Genomic DNA, 23,802 nt, shown 5'->3' with positions numbered 1-23,802 from the left:
TGGCCACGTGGTTCCCAGGGAACTTGCAGACAAGGGGCCCTTTGGGGGCAGGTCTGCTGACCCGACAGGCGGGAGGCAGCGGGCGGTGGAGGGAGGCACACCCGCCTACACAGACCTCTGCCTGTGCCCCATGCCTCGGGGCATGCATCTCACTGCCCCTCCTCACTGAGCTAGAGGTGGAAGACATTACCCTGTTTACAAGACCTGAGAAAACCGAGGCCCAGGAGGTCATGTGATTTGCTCAAGGTCATAGAGTCACAACTGGCCCCCCAATCCACACTCCTCCCTTAGCCCAGCCTCAGCTATGCCCACAGAGACAGGTGTAGACGGGGGCGGGGGCGGGAGGAGGCAGCAAGGGGGCGTCGGCTTTGAAAAGGGTGCGCCCTGGCATATCTGGAGCGCCCTGCTCAGTGCACAAGGAGACAGGGAAACAGCAGAGGGAGCTGGGACACCGAGATGGAGCGCTTGGCAACATCTTAGGCAGGTGACAAAAACCCTGAGGGCAGGGACCACTTCCACATCCTGCTATATCCCCCAGCACCCAGCGAGGTCCTGGGCTCAGTGGTACTTGCCGCCTAAGGAAGTGAGAAGAGTAGGCTCTTTGGAGGTCACCTCGAGCTCTTAGAACAGGGCGCATTGGGCCGGAGGAACCATCAGCACCATAAGTGCCCTGATTTACTGTAGGTGAGATACCAGCTGTGGCCACCACCGAGGACACCACCACCCCCTAAACCATCACCACAAGCATCCGTCCTCTCTACCACCACTGCCACCATCACCAAGACCATCATCTCTACCCCCACCAGCTCCATTGCTTCCACCACCACTTCGACTGCCATCACCACCACCATCACTTCCACTACCACCATCACCACTTCCACCACCATCACCACTTCCACCACCACCACCATCACTACCACCATCACTTCCACCATCACCGTCACCACTTCCACCATCACCATCACTTCCACCACTACCATCACTTCCACCACCACCACCACTTCCACCATCACTTCTACCATCATCATCACCAAAAGCACGACCACCATCTGTAGGGCAGGTGCCCAGTATGTGGTGAGGCCCCCCTGACCCCAAGGACCCTGACACCATCTGTAGGGAAGGTACCCAGTATGTGGTGAGATCCCTCGTGACCTCAAGGACCCCAACACTATCTGTAGGGAAGGTACCCAGTGTGTGGTGAGATCCCTCGTGACCTCAAGGACCCCGACACTGTCTATAGGGCAGGTGTCCACTGCATGGTGAGGTACCCGGATGGAGCTGAGTGAGAGCTGCATCTGGGCTCCTAACCCTGCATCATGTGGGCTCTCAGCTCCAGCCAGGACCTCCCCCCCAGCACCAGCCTCACTTAAGGCAGTGGTCTTGCATTTTATCTTGGAACCCACATTCAAGGTTTTTTTTTTTTGTCTTTTTGCCATTTTCTTGGGCCGCTCTCGCGGCATATGGAGGTTCCCAGGCTAGGGGTCGAATCGGAGCTGTAGCCACCAGCCTACGCCAGAGCCACAGCAACGCGGGATCCGAGCCGAGTCTGCAACCTACACCACAGCTCACGGCAACGCCGGATCGTTAACCCACTGAGCAAGGGCAGGGACCGAACCCGCAACCTCATGGTTCCTAGTCGGGTTCGTTAACCACTGCGCCACGACGGGAACTCCAAGGTTTTGACTCCTAGTCAGCACACGGCCTGGGTCCACTCAACAGAGAGGAAGAAACAACAGGGAAGGACATGCTGGTGTCACCTGGACTACTGGGACCCAAGGAGGAGTCTGGTGGGAGGGGCCCAGGCAGGCGAGGACGGGGAGGGGCGAGAAAGTCAGGACCAGGGGCCGCTGCAAAGGGGGCCAGCCCACCCCATCTCCCAGAGCCTCAGCCCCAGAAGGTGCCCTTCAGGGCAGGACACACACACAGGAGCAGGGCCTGGGCCTCGGGGGACCACGCAGAGAGATCCCAGGAGCAAAGTCCGGCGCGGTGAATAAGGATGCACACACGTGGCCACTGCTCACGGCACAGTGCCCCACGCTGAGGCTTTCCAAGTGCCCCTGGGCAAACACCACTTCTTTCTCAAAAACCATGCTACAAAAGCAGTGGAAGCCCAGCTCACGTCCATCTAAGTAGAAAGCCAGCTGAGGCCACTAAGTAGGGGTGTTGGGGGTTGGGGAGGTGCTGGGGCTGAAATGCCACCAGTGGGCACGACTTCATTCCCAGCCTCCTGTCGTCACCATCCTCATCCTTCTGGGGACACTGAGGAGGAAACACTCAGCCCCTGGGCTCCAACTGCCCCCACCCCCGCCCCGCCAAGACCCGCAGGCCCAGAATCTTCTGGGGCCCCAGGCCAAGGCTGGGAGGGGTCTCTGGCCAGTCACAGCGACCCATCCAAGGCCAGGTAGGGCTGCATCCTCGTCCTCGGGGAACAGCACCCCCTACACTTGGACGTTCACCAGGCAGATTCCCACCCCACGGCCACAGCTCTGCCTGCCCCAGGTTTGCCGAGAGATTGTGTGGCCTCCAGGGGCAGAAGGAACAGCTCGCTGACTTTAAAAAGCTTCCTTCTGAGGCCTGAACGCCACAGGGAGGGTGTGCTTGTTCCCCGATCCTAAGCCCCAGCAGACCAACTTTTTATTTATTTATTTATTTATTTGTCTTTTTGCCTTTTCTAGGGCCGCTCCCGCAGCATATGGAGGTTCCCAGGCTAGGGGTCGAAGAATCGGAGCTGCAGCCGCTGGCCTACACCAGAGCCACAGCAATGCCACCTGTCTCCTCCAGGCTTAGGCCCCCGACTCTCAAAGCGCCTGAGATAACAGGGCGCTTTCTGGTAAGGAGGGAAGCAAGACGGGAGTCGGGGTGGGAACAGACTCCCGCCAGTTCTGGCGGGTTCAGGTCATGCGAGTGTCAGCTCACAAAATTCCCTGGACATACAGGAAGCACGAGGAGGAAGGGATAAAGAAGGCATGGGTGGCCCCTGCTCCTCCGTGGGCAGATGGAAAGGCCCCAGAGGCTGGGAACTGAAAGGATGGAAAAGGAGTCTGAGTGAGAAGAGGGTGGACATCCAGAGCCCACGCGTTGGGTCCTGACCTCGGCTCCCCACCGGCCGCACTGACCTTGACCAGAGGCCTTCACCTGGCTGCTCACTGCTTTACACATGAGTTAGGCATCAAAGGAGACACAGGCCACAGTTGAAGTGATCAGAAACCGGACAAGCAAAGCTGCTCTCCCCGAACCTCAGCGGGGGCAGCCCCAGGCCAATGGGCTGGTTTTCTGAGCTTTTACACTGGCGTGGGTCACTGAGAGCTGAATGGCCTTATGACAGCAGAAATGCCAGGCCTCGGGAGTTCCCTTTGTGGCTCAGTGGTTAATAAACCTGACTAGGATCCATGAGAATGTGGGTTCAATCCCTGGCCTCGCTCAGTGGGTTAAGGATCTGGCGTTGCCGTCAGCTGTGGTGTAGGTCACTGATGTGGCTTGGATCCTGTGTTGCTGTGGCTGTGGCCGGCTGTGGCTGGCAGCTGTAGCTCCGATTGGACCCCTAACCTGGGAATCTCCATATGCCATGGGTGCAGCCCTAAAAAGCGAAAAAAAAAAAAAAGGAAAGAAAAAGCGAAAAAGAAATGCCAGCCCTCAGTGCATCTGCCGTCAGGCTGGGAGCAGGAGGCAGAGCTCATTCTGGCCTCTTCATGAAGATTCTGTACCAGTAAGACTCCAGAGAGGGCCAGGAGTGCAGAGCCTACCATAGAGGGCTGCCCTCATGCCTGCCAGCGGAAGGAGCAATGGCAACCCTTTGCTCTGTGGGGAGAGCTCTCCCCTGCCCCCATGGGGTCTCCCCTGCCCTGAGGGTCCCATGAGGCTGGAGGAGAGGAGGCTTCTCAAAGGTCAACTGCACCTAGAGGTTTCTGCAAGGTGGGGTCGGTGACACCTGGGAACAGACCTCTGCCTCCACGAGCCCCCAGCATAGGCATCCAATGTCCAGCCAGCGGCTGAACAAGGAGCTCCAGGAGCTGATGGCACTGGAGGCACAGTGAGTGGGGCTGTGCCCAGGCAGGGTCTGCGGAGCTGGCCCAGAGAGGGCAGGAAGCAAAGAAAGCAGGAGAGGGGAGAGGACGCCCTGAGCCCGAGAGCGGGAGGGTTGGCAGCAGGAGGAGGGGGGAAGAGGGGGAGAAAGAGATGTGAGTGGGAGGGTGCTGGTGTCTTCTAATCAAATGCAAATTTAAGGCAGACGGCACGCAAACTGACATGTCTAATTTTTGTGTCTGCAGTTGGGGCGGTGTTTGGAGAGGAACACGTACCCTGGGGAGATGCTTCCGGAGAACACGCTTGGTGCACGTAGAAAGTCACCTGGGGGAGGTTGCCAGGGATGGCACCCAGGAGGTGGGGCCCAAAGACAGGAAAAGGAGGGAAGGGGCGCTGGGTGGGGGGCTGGCGGCAGGGGCAGTGAGGGCTGAGCTAAGGCTCAGGGTGAAGGGGTCTGAGGACAAAGGGCACAGAATCCTGTGTCTCCCACATCAGACTGGGGCTCCCCAGGACAGGACAGGCCATGCCTCCTTCCATGACCCACACGGTGGAGTGGACGGCTAATAATGAAGCAGTAACAGAAAGCCATTGCTTACTGGGAACTGTATGATTGTGATTCGGAGATACGATTTCAGCAGGAAACCCAATCTCTATGCCGAGTGTGGGAAGATGGCAGGAGTCCAGCCCCTGCCCAGCCCCAAGCCAGGCTGGGCGCCTCTGACTCAGAAGCAGGGCTGGATCCTTGGGGGCAAATCCCTTTCCATCCGCACTGGACAGCCCACCCCAAGACAAGGCCAGTGGGCCTCCCCCTGCCCCCAGCCTGAGGCTGGCGGAAAGTACCAGGTCAGCAGCAGTCCATCACCTGATCCCCCTGAGATCAAGGAAGGAGCCAGGACATGCTGGCCGCATCCCGCCCTTCCCCCGCCAGGATGTCCTCCCAGCGGTGTCATAACCCAACACCGGGGCAGATTCCGTGCCTGGGCCCCGGAGGACACTTTAAGGACCACCAGAGGGGTGCTGGCTGATGGAGGGGCTGGGACAGGGTGGGACCGTTTTCAGAAGACCTGGGTGGAGAGGGGACAGGCAAGGCCAGGGCAAAGCTGTGGGTCAGGCCTGGCTCCCCATCCCTCCCAGAAATGAGGCTGGTGCCAGCTTCTCCCTGATCTGGACAGGACTCAGGCCTTGAGCCAAGGACCGGGACCGGGTAATGACCTTGACGATAAGGTCCTTCTGCCACCTTCTCGACACCCACCTACAGTTCAACCACTTTTTTCATACCATTTCTGCTATTTTTTTTTTTTTTAATCCAAGTCTAAACAGTCACTTGGCTGATAAGGGACCTTAAGAACTTGACAAAGCCAACTTCTTTTTTTTTTTGTCTATTGTCTTTTTAGGGCCACACCTGCAGCATACGGAGGTTCCCAGGCCAGAGGTATAAATGGAGCTACAGCCACCAGCCTACACCACAGCCACAGCAACGCAAGATCCGAGCTGCATCTGCGACCTACACCACAGCTCACGGCAATGCCAGATCCTTAATCCACTGAGTGAGGCCAGGGATCGAACCCGCAACCTCATGGTTCCTAGTTGGATTCGTTTCTGCTTTGTCAAGACAGGAACTCCCAAAGCCGACTTCTGATTGTGAAGGCTCTCAGCCCCACTCCCGCCCCAGGGCAGATGGGCTGATCTCTGGGACAGAGGCACCAGGAGTCGTGGGTCCCAGGGGTTGTCACGTGGGTTGGGGGATCAAGGAGGCGAAGGACAGCAGGCAGGGGAGCATCGGAGTGGATCTGGACCCCACATGTGCCACTCAAGTCTGGGGTTTTCCTCTTACACCACGCAGTCAGGGACCCAGAGACAGGGCTCCCGACCAGGGCTGGAAGGCCCCTGCTCCTGTGGCCCTCGTGACGGCCCCTGAACTGCCAGGATAGGCGTGCAGGTGGGGATGTGGACACAGCTGTGCTGGACGTGCATCAACCACAGACCCCACACACTGTCCACAGCCTGGCAGCGGGGACCCAAGGGGTTTAGGGGACATGCCTGGCTGTCAGCTCCCAGTGCCACCAAACTCCTATGGGGGACCTTGGAGTGGGACCTTGCTATTTTAGACCCCCGGAGGGTCTACCATGCCCGTGGGACTCTGCAAAGCCAGTGAGAGGCCTCGTAGCTCAGTGGTTAGTGGTTCAGGAGGCAGCAGTGGTACCCAGGTTCTGCCATTTTCGGGCTGTGTGACTCTGGGGAACTTACTTAGCCTCTCTGTTTTCTCAGTGGTGAAGTGAGGAGAAAACACCTTACTTGCCAGATTGTTTCTAATGGTTAAATGAATTAATAGGTGTACAGCATTTAGCCCCAGGCATGCAAATGAATGACAGATGTTACCATGAGCCCCTGGATCTTCCCTGAAGCTGCTACCCCCCCCCCCGCCCCGTGCAGACACAGCTCTCGGGGAAATCTGATCTAGAAATCAGGACTACTGGCCGGTGGGGGGGGGGCCGCGCTAGAGACAGGGTGGGGGGAAGGGGAGGTCAGGCCCCGAGACGCAGCTGGTGGGGGGGGCGAGTCTGCAGCCCATTCCCAGGCCAGGTGCCTTCCCCCTCCCCGAGCTGCGAGCTGGCATCTTACCCCTCTTCTACCATGAAGGAGGCTGAGGCTGAGGCCGTGGGGGCTCATGCACCATCCATGGTGCCCAGGGACAGATCCAGAGGTTTGGGTCAGAAGGGCCTAGGGTCAGCTTATCCCAGCCTGACGCTGGGGCTCTGCCTCCTCCTGACCGCCTGGTATCCTCATCACTGCCACAGACTTTCGTGACCACCAGGGACACCTGTCCCGGGAGCCTGCCAACCACTCTGGGTGAGTTGCTGCCACCGCGCTGGCCACAGCTGCAGCAAGACTGCCCATGGGCGGGTCTGCTTCCTGGACTGGACAGCGACAGAGGTCGCATCCCGACCCCTGAGGGATGTTGGCTGAGGGCCACAGAGAACTGATTCCTACAGATCCAGGCTCTGGGGACCATGGGCCCGAAGGTGTTAGGTTGTCTACAGGGCAAAGGGGCAGTCGTGGCTGCTGGGACGGGAGGCAGAAGAGTCTGGTGGCGAACTGGATGAGCCGAATCAATCTCGGCTAAATGCCAGCTCTATGTGACCTTGCCGTGTGACTTGGGGGAAGCTGGGGGCGCCCGGTTCCACTCCACTTCCTCCCGTCTGGGTGGTCACTGTCAACAGCAGCGCACCAGGAGGCCACACTGGCCATGACAGATGAACCACCCTGACACCCGCAGACAAGCAGGGGTCCTCCTCCGCCCAGCCACGTGGCCCTTCCCTGAGGCTCCAGGACTCGGCACCCACAGGGTTAACATCCGGCGGGACAGGGAGTCCCTCCGGCTTGGAGCCTGCCAGGATTGTGAAATAGTTTGCTTAAGACCCTTGAACAATATCTCACTGTGAGGCTGAAATGCGTTCACACAGCGCTGGCAGACACTGCATGCTCACCAAGCGTTCGTCGTTGCTGCTCATCCCCAGTGACTCATGCCTCTGAGTGTCCCAGGGGGCCAGCCTGGGGCCAGCGGGGGGGTCCTCGAGAGGGAGGCCAAGGGCCCATCTGCAGAGCACAAGGCTGGGGTGCATCTCGGGTACTGTGCTTCTTCCCGGGAGCCCAAACCCCTCGGCTGGGGCTTCAGGAGCCCTGAGATTTACAGCAGAAGCAGTGACCGCCTCTCCAGGCTGCCTGCTAAGCGGTGAACCCACCCCATGGCGGGCGAGGTCGGGGGGCAAGACATTGGGTAGCCCCTGGCTGAGCCTTGGCCCTGAGTGGGAAGGCCGCCCTGGTGGCGTCTCCTGGCCCAGGCGTCACTGTGGCCTTCTCTGCTGTCACACCCTCCCAGCCGGGGCAGGATGATGGGGAGCCTGGGCTGGGAGCCTCAGCAACTCCCGGACACCATGTCACCCTCCGTGCATCCCTGAGCCCTACTCTAGGACAGCACCTCCTGGGATTACCTGGCTAAAGGACAAAGCCAAACCTCCCAGCACCTCCTGGGAGGCGGGGCCCCAGGGCCACCCTCAGGGCAAAGACGCTGGAACAGCCTGGTGGCCTCGCGAAGAACAGAAGAGGAGGAAGAACCACGTGCAGGATGAGGCTCCTGGTCACTGGGGTACCCCATCATCCTGGACCGCCTTCTGGCAGCCCACTCGCCTCACTCCCTCCAGGACCATCTGCTTGGGGGGCTCCCAGCCAGCGAGTTCCAAGCTGGTCCTCCTGCTCCATCCAAGCAAGGGTATGTGACTGGGAGGCCTTCGCCCCTGATGCCCAGTGTTTCTGATTCCGTTAAGCACCCAACTCCTTTAGGACAGCTTCCTGGATGGAACAATTAAGCTGGGCCCAAAAGGGGACCCGCTCCTGCACGTACGTGTGTCTCTTTTCATGCCAGCGGAATTGTGTGCCATCAGAACCCTCCACTGCGTCTTCAGACTGGTCTATGTGCTGGGTGCCAGGTACCCGCCAGGTCCCGATCTGCTGTGGGCAGTGGGTCTGCCTTGGGCTTGGCGCCCTGCACCCCCAGGGTCGGGGCAGTGCAGTATTGATTCCTCAGGCCCAATCCGAGCTGCTGCTTGGCAGAGAGACTGACTACTCTGGGCACAGAGGCATCCCCCGTCCCTCCCATGTGAACACTCCAGGGCCTGCAAGGGCCATCTTTGCTCGTGCATACAGATGTGGAGCTCGAGAGGCCCTGGGCTGGCTGGTGTCATCCCTCAGCAAGCTCCCAGGACCGACTCCAGGCTCAGGACTCTGCTGGGGGCCTTGGGGGGACAGCCCTGACTGCGCCCCTCTGAACACCTGCCAGAGCCCTGTGCAAGCCCTGGAGTGCCCCAATGTGCCTGTCCATCTCCTTCCCCAACCCTCCACAGATGGTACCCACAATTGTGCCCCCCATTTCCTCCTCCTTCTGCTTCCAGTCCCCTGTCTCTGCTGCCAGGACCCCAGCTGTTGAAAATGCAGGTCACGGGTCCTCAGCTTCCCCTTCCGCCCAATGCACCGCACTCCCATCAACGTCGACCGGCTCCAGGCCCCTCGCTCTCTGCCACAGCCCATCCCAACCTCTTGGCGGCACCTGCCCTGCTTGGGATGAGCGGAATCCTTATCTCCTCACGGAGCAGGTCAGCAGCCGGTGAGCGGGGCTAAAACCTCGAACCCAGGCGCGGAAGCTTTGTCCACGGAGACTGCGTGTCAGCAATCCTGAGTTAGATAGAGTGACACTCAACATGGGTTGCGGACTGGGTGGGGGGGGGGGCGATCTTGAGGCTCCTGGAAACAGTACCCCAGGGTCAAGGTCAACTCCTGGCTCAGGCAGACAACCCACCCAGGGCCTCCGTTGCTCAACTGCAAGCACCAGGGTTGCAGGCTATTGTGGGCACTGACCTACTAAACCCGAGGAGCCAGAACAATGTATGTCACACACGAAGTGATCGATGGGTGTCCATTACCGTTAGGTCACAGATCACAGGTCACTGCTTCCTCTGGGCTTGCCTTCCCCGTGGAGTCGGGTCCCAGGGTCCCTGGGAGGCAGCTCCTCAGCTTGGGGATATTGGAGCCTGTGGCCCCGGGCAGCTCAGGGGTCCTGCACAGCGAAGCCAGGCTTCTTGGGCGGCTGCCAGCTCCCCGCAAAGGGAAGGCCACCAAGGTCACCAAGGGTAGAGGGAGCCTGTGTCCGGGAGCAACCGCACTCATAGTGCTTTTCTGGGAGAGGAGCCAGGGAGCCCCCAAGTCTGTGGGCTCTGCCTGGGGTCTGTTTGGGGGAAGGTGTTCCATCCTGGTCATGTTTCAGATTCTCCCAAGCTTGTCCGCTCCTGCACACACGTGCGCACGCACGCACACACACACACACACACCTTCTGTATGTTCATAGCTGCTGGAAGCCCAGTGTGCAAGCGCTTACAGGCATTGCCCCACGTGACACCCCCACCCACTGTGTACCGTCTGTGCACACCCAGGCCCCCAGCCCCACCTACGTCTGGACCCATGCGCCCCACCAATCCAGCACCTCCACACACACTCGCCTGTCTGGCCCTCTCCACACTCACTCCCTCCTTGCACAGCCCAAGGTCAAGGTCAACAGTCTGGCTCTCCCAGGAAACACCACGTATATGAACAGATCACCCCCAAAAGCAACACCCCAGCTGGACACCCTTCAAGATGACCCAGCTTCCCTGGGGACCAGCCTGGGTCTGCTTTTGCTCTTGGCTTCGCATCCCCGACGCATGGGAGCAAGCGCACTGGGAAGTCAGTCCAGAGTGAGCGCTACTGCCCAGAAACTAGAAGACTGTGCAGGAACCACCCACTGCGGAGGCCCTGAAACGTAGCAGCATCAGGATGTCGAAAATAGATCTGAGGGCTCAGCCCGGCCGCCGGCTGAGGTTTGGCTGGAGAGGAACCGTGTGGCAAACAGGCGGTGGGGCAGCTAGAGCCTGGACCTGCCGGAGCCAGAACCCTTGGGGTGAACCTGTGACCTGCAATAGTGGTGCCCCTACTGAGTGCACCCCTGCCACCTGCCCCTTCTCCCGCCAGAGGCACAGGTGCTGATCAGAGAGAAGAGCAGGGACCCACCACCCTTCCAGGCGTGCGCCCTGGGCACAGCTCTGGACACAGATGCAGCCCTGGGGTGCCTTCCCGGGCAGCGCCCTCATGCCTGCTGGTCAGTGGGAAGCGGTGGGCCCGGGACTCTGGTTTCCCCTCGCTTCAGGGCCCAGTCCCCAGGAGTCACAGGGGGAAGGTGCCGGAGGTGGGGCCCGCCCCGGGCTGACCCAGCGTTCCAAGGCTGCTATCTGGAGCGGAGCCTGCCCACGCAGGGCCAGCGAGTACGCCCGGCCCCCCGGCCTTCCTGTACAGGAGAGAGAAGGCTGTGGGCTCTGGGGACATCAAACGCATCTGGGTAATCCAAGCAGGGTGTGGGAGGAGGTCAGCCAGCGCAAATGAGAACCATGTGGCGGCCATTTCCCCTCTGCTGGCTGGCCTGTCACAGGGCCCCCAGGCCCAGGGAGACGGCTGCAGAGGGAGCTCAGGTTGGACCAGGTGCTGGGGGCTGCAGGGCGGGGGCGGGGAGGAAGAGGGCTGGTCTCCACGGGGCCCTCCTCCTACCAAGTCTTACTCCAAAAGACAAACGGGAGAAGAATGAAAGGTGGCAGAAAAGGAGAAAAGACGTGATGGGGTGTGGACGGGAGTCCGGACTCAGATACAAGAAAGGGCATCTGAGAGGCAGGCCAGCCTAACGCATAAGGATCCGGAGAGCAGGTCTGGACCCACGGGTGGAAATTCTCAGCAGACAGAAACTCAGCTCGACAGGCTTTCCAGCAATGAGTGCTTTCCAGGAAAATAAGGTAGTGAGCCCTCTGTCACCAGGAGTGTGTAAACAGAACACCCACCTGCCTGTGATGCTACAGAGGGAGTAATTGCAGCTTGAGGTGGGTGGCTCAACCAGACAATTTCCATTGTGTGGTTCTGTGAATCCCAGGGAAGGGTGAGGGAGGCGGGTTTTCTGCACGGAGGGGGGTTTCTCTTTAGGCTGAGCTACAGGAGTGGCCTGGGGGGCTCTGCACAGCCAGGCCCAGCCCCCAGGCAGAGCCTGCACCCCAGCCCTGGAGGGCAGAGGCTGTGAGCTGTGGGCGTGTGAGTGGAGGGACAGCCCGGACCAGGGCGAGGCTGGAGGGCTACAGAAGAGAAAGCTTCTAGTGTTGGTAGCCTGGGCTGGGGACAGGTCACAAGAGTGGGTGGTTGTAGTCACAGGAGATATCAGAAGACAAGAGTGAGTGGTGAGAAAACACCTCAGGACTCCAGGTGACTTGGTCCTGTTGCATATCCCACCCACATGCAGAAGGGTCTGGGGCAGAGCCACCGCTGGACACTGAGGGTATCTCCCTGGGTGGCTTATCCCTGGAGAAGCTCTGGGCACTTCTCCTCCATGTCTGCTTCCCCCCCACCCCCTGCCAGAGCAGCGGGGCTACCCCCTGAAACTCTGTCATCCCCCACCTGTGACCCTCAGCAGCAGAGTGGCGGTTGCTCTGTTGGAGGACAGCTTTGGCCAGCAGCCTGAGCAGAGCAAGGCCCGAAGGGTAGGGCCAGACCTGGTGGGCCTCAGTGGAGCCCAAAGCTTAGCCCTGAACTGGGGAGCTCTGCACTAACCCTGGGGAGGCAGAGGCCTCCCATCGGGGAAGGTTCTGTGCCAGCTGCCCCTCCACCACGCACACGCAGCTGCAGACCTGGCCTCCCTTCACCTGCGACCCCATAGCCCGAGAGAGGCTGGATCAGAGTGTCCTCTCTCTCCTGCCAGCTCCAGGACCGGGGAGGCACCAGAAGGGGCCTGGCATGGAGCTGCGGCTCAAGAGTGCTGGGCGAGCCTGCACCCATGCCTGTCTGCTCTGGGCATCGGTTCTGGAGGAAGAAGCTTCCACCCACCTGACACTCCCCCTCCCACCCTTGCACTGAATTAAAGAGGAAAAAACTGTGAGAAGCCATTTCTTCCCTTCCCCTTTTCAAAGCATCCCAGAATATAATCTCTAGAGTAAATCCCCCCCCCCAAATGCACATCAACCCATTGGCTGAGATAGATAATTTCCTGATTCCCTTGCCTTGTCCTGTTTGGCCTGAGCCTCCCTTCCCAGGGCCTAACCGTTGCCATGGCAACCCCATCACGTGGGTCCAGACACTTTCTGAGGAAGTGGGACCAGGAACTCCAGGCTGGCTTCTTTGTGCCCTGACCTCATCCCAGAGGGCTGAAGCGGGGCACGATGTGCGGGGCAGGGGATTGGGGGGCGTGGGGTCAACAGACTGACTTTGCTTTAGCTCCAGGGCTGAGGAGGTGAGTGGCTGGGGCTGCGCTTGTGTGTGTAACCGCTTTCAGTTAGCACAGCATCCCTCAGGCCGCCTGGAGCATTTTCAAGGTCGGACCACCTCCACCTGCATCCCTCCCCAATCCCTGCAGGTTGGGGGACCACGAGAGCGGCTGGTCCTTGCAAATGGGGCACCTGAGTTCCAGGGGAGGTCACAGGGCTTTGGCCTTCTGCACAGGGACTCGGAGGGCAGCCCCCACAGCCCAGACCCAGGCCAGAGGCTGGCAACCTTTCCGCTGGGAGCCGAACTGCTTGCCCGCCCATCAGGGTCTGAGGGCATCTGCCTCCTGAGACACCCACCCCTCAGTGTCCCCAGTTTCTAGGGTTCCCCCGTGGGACCCCTTCTTTGGCAGCTTCCAAAGCGAGGGAGGGCAGGGTGCCTGCTGGACCATCTGGGCTCCAGCTGAGTTCTGGGAAACCACGATCAGCTTTCACTCCCTTTTACTCCAGAAAGGCTCTTACTCAGTTGGGGCTGTCGCACCCCCTCTCCCCCCAGAAATCGGGGCGGGGCAGCTTCTTGGGTCTGGGATGGCGCGGGGGAGTGACACATCTTGATTCTGAGCCTCACAGGTGCAGAACCTGCGTCTTTTGCCACCATCCAGAGGCACCAAGAGGTCCATCCCTCATTCCAGGGGCCACCCTGTCTTTAGGGAGGGGACGGACCACCCAGACACCTTCATGGGTTCCACTACCCCCACTTCCCCACCCTGCGCCACACAGGAAAGGGGCTTTGCCTGGAGGGCACCGCTCCCCCCCCTCCCCCACCACTCAAGGCCCCCCACTGCCCTCCTGGGCCTGCCCCACCCGGGGTCTGCCAGACTTTCCACCCCTCTCACCGGCCCCACTGGGGGCTCATCAGAGCAGGTCTGGTGGCCGGTGCCCAGCAGACTACAGCCACAGTCAGGTCCCTCTTCACCTGCTGACCCCCCCATCAGGATCCCACCCACAGAGCTGCGACTAAGGAGGAACCAGCCTTCCCATCATTAAGGCAGGATGACTCCAAGCCCTCGGAGGCTCTGGCCCTGCGTTTCCTCATCAGCCGGGAAGTGGGGCGTGTTCTCCCCTTTCCTCTGAGGGTGTGAAATTTGAGGGAGGGGCTGCAGCTCAGCCTCTCCCTCCACCAGCTCTGGGTTTCTGTGGTCACTGCCTCCTTAGAAGCATCTAAGAGGGCTTGGGCCAAGCAGCCAGGTCCCGGGGTAGTGCTGGTCTGGGGATACCCTGACCTTGAAAGGAGAGCTGTGCCCTCTGCTCCCCGACACTCCCTTCTGCTCCCCCAGAGAGAGTCCCTGTCTTCTCTCCTCCATACACCCCATGGCCTCAAGGCCTTTCAAGGACTGTCCTCCCCGCTGCCCAGTGGCCTCAGTCACAACTCAGTTACCACCTCTTTGGAGAGACCTAAGCCGCCCCGCATCTCCACGGCCCTCCTGGATGCCTGGTGTCATTTTCTTGCTTCCTTCATCCCATTAGACTGTAGGCTCCTTGAGAGCAGCACTGGGTGGGGGTGGGGGAGAGGCCGCGCCTTGGCTTCTGCACCCACCCCCATCCCCAGTGGCCCTTGCAGAGGCCGGGCCTTCAGGCCGCTGTCTCCCCCTTTGCCCTTGTCCACCCGATCGCCCCTGCAAAGCCCACAAGCGGCCTCCTCCGCGAGCCTCTGAATCCAACGCTCCAAATCCCTGCCCTGGTCAGCAGTCCCGCGTCCTGCCCACGAGGGTCCGCGGATGCAGCAGGCCCATTCTCCCCAGCTCCGCATTCTGCAGGCCGCCAGTCAGTCCCCCCACCCCCCCATTCCCACGCGCCCCACCTCGTCCTGCCCATCACTGGACCACAGCCCGCGTCGGCCCCGCCCCTCACACGCGCCCGGACACGCCCCTTCCCAGCCCCCAGCGGGGCGGGCAGCCCGCCGGGTACCCGGGAAGCTCGGGTCCCTCGGCGCCTGAGGACCCACATCCCAGCCACCGCGACAAGTCCGCGGCGGAGCCACAGCGGCCCGGCCGGCTCCAGGCCTCGCCGCTGTCCTCTCGTGGCCCTGGCACGGCCCAAGCCGGCTCCCGAGGCACAGCAGTACGGCGTCCTGCACTGCCCGGGCCTCTGCCTCTGAGGGCATGGGGTCCCCGGGGGAAGCCAGCGCAGTTCCGGGGCCCGCTCCGGGTTTTTTGCTTAGACTCTTCAGGCTCGGAGAACAATGGGGCCGCTCTCTTCACTTCCTCCGCCTGAGCAAGCTTTGTTCCTCCCTTCCCGCCCGCTTGGCTTGCATTAGCCAAAAAGCAAAGGCTTCCCAGTCAACCCCGAGCGAGATCCCAGACCTTTCCACGCGCTCTAAAAACCTGGGGGTGGGGTAAAGGTTTGGGCCCGAGCCGGGACGAGGTACAGGATGCTCATCCAGATGCGCGCAGCTGGCTGCTCGCCTGCCCCCTGGCCCCAGACGTGTCTCCCTGCCAGAACCCCCACACCCGGGAAATCCGACTCGTGTTCCCATCGGGGATCCACAGAGGAAGTGGAGCCTCAGCTCTGCTCGGGGCCAAACAGCCCTCACATCTGCTTTCCTCCATCTGTCCTCTAGATCGGTTCTCACCCTCCCCGGGCCTCCCCTGGGCTGTGGATGCCTGTTTGCCCAGCACAGACCCCAACACTGCTGAGGTCTCCACCAGCACACTCAACCCCCACACCCCCACCCCCCGCCCTGATTTTGCTATATTCTGGGGAAGCTGATGGGCTCTATTTCTGATAAGCTAAGCCCCGACCCCATTGTCCGGAAGGCCAGACCAGGGCCTGGGCTCAGCCTGGGGACATCGCTGAGGGCGCACTTTAGCCACCACACCTGGAAGTGGGCCAGCCCTGTACATCTATCTGGGCGCTGTGTCCCCACACAGCCTGACCCAGGGACTGGAGTGCGGGGCTGCGGGGAGGGGAGCAGCTCTCCCCACACCTTCCCTGGCAGCAGCGGGCAGGGCGAGGGGAAAGGCAGGGGTGGGGCGGGAGGCAGGACTCACCCAGCACCTGGCTGAAGAGCAGCTGCTCCAGGTCTCCCAGCACGGTCACCACAAGCTCGGGGTCCACCTTGAGGAAGGCGCGCTCCTCCTGGCCCTTGGCAGGGGGCACGGGCCCGGAGCCCTTCTGCGCCTTGGCTTTGCTAGAGAGCAGCTCGTCGTCCGACTTGCCGTCGTCGCTCACGGCCGCCTCGGGAGCCTTGCTGAGCGGCTTGACCTCGGCGTAGGGGCCGCGCGGGATCCGGCTCGGCTTCCCCAGGCTGGGCGCGAGCGGGGCCAGGGGGGTCTTGGCGCCGCCGGCCGGGCCGCCCTTGGCCTGGAAGAGCGAGTGCTCGGACTTGGACAGCGTCTTGGACATCAGCGGAGCCTCGCGGCCTTTGGACCCCGCCTTGCCCAAGCCCTTGGGCGCCTTGGCCATGTCGTCGCTCCACTCGGGCTCATAGAGCTGCATCTTTTTCTCGGAGTCCGTGAGGAACGAGAGGTTGGTGAGCGACTTCTGCTTGCGCAGGTTGGAGGCAGGCGGCCCGCCGGGGACTCGGCCGTCCACGCTGCCGGATTTGAAGACCTTCAGCTCCGCCGCGCTGGCCTTGGCCATGCCGCCGCCGCCGGGCGCCTTGGCGCGCTTGGGCAGCATGCCTCTGCCGTCCGCCGCCGCCGCCTTCCTGCCCGCGCCCCGAGGCTCGTCCGCGCCCTCGTCGCCGCCGCTGCCGCTCAGCTCCACCTCGGGCTGCACGCTCTTGACGCTGCCGCCCAGCATTCTGCCCGCGAGGAGCGCATGGACGATCCGCGCGTCTGCAGGCACCGGGGGCGGGGAGGGGGGGGGCGCAGGGAGGAGGCGGCGGGGGAGGGGAGCGGAGGGAAGGGGGAGAGAAAGGACGGCAGAAACCGAGGAGCAAGGGGAGAGGAAGGAGGAGGGAGCGAGGGAGGGGGCGGAGGCGAGCCGAGGGCGCAGGGGAAAGAAACGCGAGGAAGGGAGCCGGGGAAAAGGAAAGAGCGCGGAAGCCGCGGAGCGATGGGGCGGGGTCGGAGGAAAAGGGGCGGGGCGGGAAAAATACAAATCAAAATTTAAAAATCAATCAAAGAAGAACCGAAGCCCCGCAGCTCGCTAGCGCTCCGAGGTGCCCGGCGCCCGGGTCCCGGCCCCCCAGCCGCCCGCCGGTGGGTCCCGCTGACCGTGCGCCCGCCGCCAGCGAGAGCAGAGGCTGCGGGCAGCGGCTCCGAGCGCAGGAAGGGGGTGGGGGGGATGGCGGAGGAGCCGACGAGGAGGGGAGGAGTGTACGCCAGCGCAGGAGGTGGGGGAGAGAGTCTATTTCTGGCGCGGGAGGGGGTGGTATCTGCAGCTGAGACAAGGGGCGGATGAGTAGGGGGTAGGGGGAGAGGAAGAATTTGACCCGTTTTTCTTCCCGCTTTCCTCGCAAAGGCAGGCAGGTTCTGAGGGCACGGGTGGCCCCCTGCCGCGCCCGCAGGGGGAAGGCCTTGGAAAGGATCTGCTGAGGCCATGTGGGGGTGCAGGTAAAAGGGACCGAGATTGGACCGCTCAGGACGTGGGAGGGAGAGTGGCCTCGTGGGACCTGGGGGAGACGCTGGGAGCCGTGATATCACATCCAGGTCTCCGTTCCCTGTCCCCACTTCCCGGAAACTCTGAGTCCCTGCCTTCCTACTGTCCCTGAGGCTCCAGGCTGCCCTCCAGAGGCGGGGCAGGCGGACATGACATGCAACCCGAGTCTGGGGCAGGGGTGGAGATCATGGCTGGGAGAGGGGGGACCCCTCGCTTTGACTGGGAGGGGCCTCAGGGCGCTGGAGCAGAGGGCTGACGCTGGGGATCCTGAGACTGGGTTCCAGGTCTAACTAACCACATGACCTTGTCAAAGTTATGGCACCTCTGGCTCTGTCTGCTCGCAGAGCGGTTCTCATACCAGCTTTCGGGGTCAAAGGGCTTTGGCCCCACCTCCCAAGTTCTTTGTCAAACCCAGGGCATTAGGAAAAGGCTGAGGAGCACTGGCCCCTTGCCTGCCAGAGATTCAGGGGGGGCTGCAGAGCAATTTTTAAAAGACATATTCAGAATGCCCGTCATGGCTCAGTGGTCAACGAATCCGACTAGAAACCATGAGGTTGCAGGTTGGATCCCTGGCCTTGCTCAGTGGGTTAAGGATCTGGCGTTGCGGTGAGCTGTGATGTAGGTTGCAGATGCGGCTTGGATCCCGCGTTGCTGTGGCTATGGTGTAGGCCGGCAGCTATGGCTCCGATTAGAACCCTAGACTGGGACCCACCATATGCTGCGGGACTGGTCCTAGAAAAGGCAAAAAGACAAAAAAAAAAAAAAAAAAAAAAAAAAGACATATTCCTAGCCCTTCTCCCTCCCCTTCCCCCCTCCAGCCCCCACAGCCACCCAGGGAAGAGAGATGGAGAGGGCTGAAAGAGGCGAGTCTAGAGACCAGTGGAGCAGGCAGCAGTTTGCCTGGGGCTGTCCCTCGCACAGGGCGACACTGCCCATCCAACATGGCCTCCCAGGTCAAGGCCAGGTTGCCTGAGCAGATGGTCCTCAAGCAGGAAAGTGAGGGACAGGAGAAGGGGGAGGGAAGGGTGTCTCTGAATGCAGAGCTGGCTCCCGGAGGGGCGGCCCCAGTGGAGGCACACTCTGGGGATCGCACAGCCCTGACAACAACGCTTTGCTAGAATGCACTAGCATCCCATTATCTGCCTTCCCCGCCCCAACCTCCACCTCACCACCCTCACCCCCTTCCCCTAGATCCGAAGGGCCTGGTTCATCCTCTCTCCTGGCCCCGATCACAGCCTGCCTGGTGTCAGAGGTATTCACGCGCGTGTCTGCCTCCCCTGCTGGCACCATGCTTTCGGGCACCTTACGTAGAGCCACCGTTGTTGGTGACAAGGATTTGGAGGCCTGAGTGTCGTGCTCCAGGCCTGCTCCTGGGTCCTGGTAGTGTCCCCAGGACTCTGCCTTCCATCATCCCAGGGCTGGGCCGAGACACAGTAAAGTCTGCAGGGAGGGATGGTGGCCGAGGACGTACTGACCACAGAACTGAACCCGAGCTTCTCTGGAAGTGCGGCATTTGCTAAGAAGCACAGACCCTTGGCTGTGCCTTGAAGAAACAGAGAAGGCCGGAGTTTCTGTCCTCAGGAAACTCAGTATCTGGGAGGGCATTCAAGTGAACAAGACAAGATCTGGGAAGAGTATAACCCTCTTCCTGGGAAACAGCAATGTCAATATCACAGACAGACAGATAGAGGTGTGTGTATACTCATTACAGGAACGATCGGGGGAGACCCCGAACCCCGAGAGCAGGGCCCCTGGCTGTCTCACTGATGCTGTAACCCCAGGGCCCGGCAATTACTGGGTTCCGAATATGTGGGAGCGTAGGAGTAAGATGTCAGGCTGGCAGGTGGGAGAAGAGGTAGAGGAAATCCTGGAGGCTTCCTGGAGGGGGAGGCAGTATAAGCAGGAAGGGGCTCACACGGGGAAGCAGGGAACAGGAGGTGGTGAGCAGTGGAGTGGAGGGAGCGGGCACAAGTTGACTAGAAGGTCCTGCGGCAGAGGGCACAACGTGGCTGAGAGCTTCAGGGGGACCCAGGGCTGGTGATGGCAGATAGGGAGTGAGAAGCAATAGGATGGGTTTAAGGCATTTACGTGGCTTCATGTCAGAACTTGGCCCCAGCACACAGAGTGCCCGGTATGGGGCAGGGGGGGAGGGGGGCAGTCAGGACAGCCTCCCTCTGGGCACACAAGACACTCATGCTTAAGCCAGATGCAAGATGCCAGCTCCAGGAGGGGCTCAGTCCCACTGTCAGTGCCAAATCTCTGGATGACCACGCCCTCCCTCCCCAACACAGGCCACTTTCCATAGAGTCACAAGCGATTCTCAAGTCTCACCCTTACTGGGAGGTCTTCTCCAGTTTGCACAAGACGCAGCTCATTCATCACAAGGGAGTCTCACCCTTCCTCAAAATAGCAGCGTGAGAACCTGGGGACACATTCCCTAATGTCCCAGGTTACAGGAGTTTGCTTGTTGTCTCTCTGCTCTCCTCCTGCACCTAAAGTCAGCCTCCTCCTTAGCAGACAAGGAGGAGTGAACAGGCTGCCACCTGGCCGAAAAGCCTAATGTGCACGGGGCCCCATGCTGGCCAGTGTGTGTGTGTGTACTGCTGTCGACACAATCCAGGGATTTCCTCTGGGTTCATGTGGCCCCTGGTCTCTGGTACCCACGTCTGGAGGGACCCTCACTCTACTTCGCTTTTTGTCTGTCCACCTGCACTTCCTGGTCCCTGGATGCCCACTACCCACCAGCCCCCTGACAGCATCCTCCTCCTGTTATCTTATGCCCTCCTGGGCTCCGTTCAGCCTAGTCCCTGCCCCCTCTCTTTACACCCCTGCACCTCCCCTGGCGGGAGAGCACACACCCCAAAGCCCCGAACCTCTCTTCCTTCAACTTTACCTCCTGCTAGAAGAGGGGCTTTTCCAGAAGAGAGGCACCAGCCCCCCTCCACCCGCCCCCTGCAGGAAACACCCCTTGTCAGTTTATGAGACAGAAGACATCGTCCATGCTCGTCTCAGGAGCCGATTCAGTGCTGATCCCCGTGAGTGCCAGGCCGCCCTGTCTATGCGGTACTGCTCACTTTGCCACTGTCCCTCTCTAACGGGTCTTGCTGTGGTCCTGTGGTGGTCCCTTTAAAGCGTCAGCCTGGCTTCCTGGAACTTGCAGACGCTCCCTAATGCAGCCTCTCCCTCTCTCTGGCTCTTTTTTTATTCCTTTCACATCCCCTGAGTTTCCCACCATCCTCTACTGCAGTGGGAGCTTGGCTGCCGTGGCAACAGCTATTCCAGCATCAGTCGATAAAGCCAATATATGCAGAATGCATCCTCGAGTGATTCCTAAAAAGAGAGGCTCCTGTCCGGTCCCCAGTCTGGGGCCCCTCCTCCCTGCCCCTCCCCTCTCCCCACTTAGGCAGGACAGACAGCAGGACAGACAGGCTGGGCTAGTCAATGAGAAGAGATCCCCAGGGGCTATGTGAGAAGGCAGAGGCCCGGCTGGACAGGGAGTGGGTGCTGATGCAGGGGTCTGTGGGACGGCATGGACCCAGCCCTGGCTCCAGGGGTGGGGGCTCCAGAAGGAGGCTGGTTCTGAATCATGAAAGCCCCCAGTCTCCAGCCCCCCCCAAAGTCCTCATCACCCCCACTGCTCTCTCTCCAAAGGCACTGGCAGTCTCTGTATGGGGGCGGGATAGGGAGCTGACCACATCTGCGGACCGCTAACTTAAAGCAATTTGAGGAATGAAGATGCGGGCATTTGGCCAAGGACAGGCACGCTGTGTGATCTCACTCTCCCTCACCCAGACACGGGGGGTCTGGGGTCTGCCCCACAGTTGGGGCAAGGATTTCTGGGGGCAGGGAGAGAGGAAGAGAGGAGAAGTTGGGAAAGAGGGCTAGGCTGCCCCTGCCCCCTGTTGACCTTGAAAGGTGACCTTGGGAGAAGGGGGGATCTGAGGTGGGGGAGTGGGCAGGTGAGTCCGCACTTGGCTCCGTCGAGGGCTAAGAGCAGAGCAGAGCAGAGGGGAGGGTTTTCTTGATTTCTGTGCCCACGGCTGGGATCTGGAGCACAAGGGCTGGCCACTAGTCCACCCACCCCGTGCCTAGGGAGTGATCAAGTCTTGGCATATTTTGGAGCCCACCAGCCGAGCTGAGGGACAAGCACCACCTGTAAGTTGTCCCTGCCCAGACCACTATGACAAGCTCTTTCATCACCTCCCCAGCAGATTCCGACACCTGCACCTTTGCGGAAAGCCCTCTAGCCATTGATGCTCACTTCCTTTGGTCCTTTTCTCTGCCGCGTCACCGACCCCACCTCCACCCCTGTATCTTTCCTCCTCTCCGCGGGGCCTTCTTGAACATCCAAAACAAGCACGTGGCCAGGCTGGAGGCTGCTGAGACAGCCGACACCCGAGTGGAGTCTTGTCTGCATCCAGACAACCAGCCTGTTGTCTGTTCAGCACTTTCGTTTGCTGGCTCTGACAGGGGAACAGGCAGACAAAAACTCTAGTTCTCCTGGGACTTACATTCAAAAGGGAGGGACAGGCAATAAACAGGTAGAAACGTTAGCTACTGAGACGTGCTAAGAAGGAAAACCAAAGCAGAAGGGGAACAGGAAATGGCCGTGGGCAGGGGGTAACTTTTTGATGTGGGGACCAAGGCTTTACAGAGACAGTACGTCTAAGGAAAGATCTGAAGAAGAGCAGGGATGATCTCTCTGGATATGTGGGGAAGAGACTTCCAGGCAAAGGCAGCAGCACATGCAAAGGCCCTGAGGCAGGGTGTGCCCAGCGTGTTTGAGGAATTACAAAGAGATCAGAGGCACAGCTGGAGAGAAAGGCTGGGCTGGGGGCAGGTGGTCTGGACACGATGGAGGCCAGTGGGCAGAAGCCTCAGAGGCCATCGTTCCGCCTTTTTGCTCAGTGAGATGGGTGCCCCTGGCAGGCTTGGAACAGCGGGCTGGCATGATCCGACTCCTCCTGGGCTGCCGGGCTGGGCTCCTGGGCAAAGGCCAGGCAAGACATGATGGCGCTTGGAACTGGTGGTGACTTTGGTGTTGGCGACGAGTGGTCAAGTCTGGGCATATTTTGGAGCTGTGAGGATTTGCTGATGGACTGACATGGGTGTGTGGGGAAGAGAGGGGTCAAGACTGACCCAAGGATGGGGGCCTGGACACCCTAGGATCTGGGCACCGTCATCAAGACAGGGAGACCTGAGGAGGAGCTGGGGTGGAGAAAGGGCTGGCCCTTCTTTTTTTAAATTTTTTTATTTTTAGGGCTGCACCTGCAGCATATGGAGGTTCTCAGGCTAGGGGTCCAATCAGAGCTGCAGCTGCCGGCCTACACAACAGTCGCAGCAACGCAGGATCCGAGCCGCATCTGCGACCTACACTACAGCTCATGGCAACACCGGATCCTTAACCCTCTGAGCGAGGACGGGGATCGAACTCGCATCCTCAAGGATCCTAGTCAGATTCGTTAATCTCTGAGCCACAAAGGGAACGCCCTCCCTGCCCTTCGTGAAACCAAAGGCTCCTCCTCTATGCAGCTGCCCGACTCACTCCAAATGCCCTGCTGCTGCCACTGCAGTAAATACTGCCACCCTTCATCCCCATGTGTTTCCCAGGGTTCTGTCCACGCTTGACCCACTGATGACACACTCTTCTCAGAACCCACACGGCTCTGTCACACAGTGGGCTGTCAGAAATATTTGATGAATGACGAGGGACTGATTGAATGAATGCGTGACTCAGAGCAGATGTGTGCGGACTGTAAACAGCGGTGACCTCTGGGTACCCGCAGTGAGACACAGTGCAGCTGGTGTGCAGAACGGAAGCCAGGCCCCAGGACAGGGTCCCAGCCACCTCTTCTCGCCCTTCCCTGCAGCCCAGCAGGCCCTCCCTCTGCCCCTTGGAGGACGCTCCAGTTCTTCAGGGGGATGACCTTGGAGCAGGCACTGCTGAGGACCCCCCCCCCCCATTGCTACTCCGTACTCTCCGGGGGATGAGCCAGAGGGGGCAGGAAGTCATTAGGGTGCCTTGTGTGCCTGGCAGTCCCACCCTCCAGGCCTGGAGGTGAAAAGGAGGCACGGTCTGGCTCACAGCTCTGGGGCCTCATCCAGGAAGCCCTCCTAGATTGACCTGCCTGCTTTCTTCCAAATTCATAGCTGAGATGTTTCTGTGGATTCTGCAAGGCCCTGGCTCGGCCTCTCTGATCCCAGGAGTCTCCCTGAGCTTCGGGGTTGGGGATTGTTCTTCTGGGCTCCAAGGTCAGGAGTGAGGGCTCAGAAGAGATTTGCTGTCTGCTTGTGCTGGGAAAAAGGAGGCCCAGCACATTGGGGGCTGGGAGTGGAGCCAGGGACCGGGGCCCAGCCT

The 23,802-nt window shown here is 60.5% G+C and overlaps 1 protein-coding gene across 5 annotated transcripts in view; it reads right to left on the bottom strand.

Moving 5' to 3' along the window:
• NAV1 (neuron navigator 1) overlaps positions 1-23,802 on the bottom strand; it is a 219,227-nt gene that overhangs the window by 121,326 nt on the left and 74,099 nt on the right. For all 5 annotated transcript variants that reach the window (XR_014817546.1, XM_021064511.2, XM_021064513.2 and 2 more), the window contains exon 4: positions 15,890-16,678. Coding sequence is in view for 4 of the 5 variants with exons in the window: in XM_021064511.2 (XP_020920170.1) it covers positions 15,890-16,678 (789 nt within the window). In the remaining variant the exon portion in view is untranslated. The remainder of the gene's footprint in view (positions 1-15,889; positions 16,679-23,802) is intronic.

This window comes from Sus scrofa, chromosome 10 (assembly GCF_054392235.1).
Source record: "Sus scrofa isolate SSC_HxYL_T2T_F1_AM1 chromosome 10, Sscrofa_HxYL_maternal_Yorkshire_Landrace_v2.0, whole genome shotgun sequence".
NCBI classification, from domain to species: Eukaryota; Metazoa; Chordata; class Mammalia; order Artiodactyla; family Suidae; genus Sus; species Sus scrofa.
Note: the sequence above shows the minus strand (reverse complement) of the source record. Positions and strands in the feature narration are given on the sequence as shown.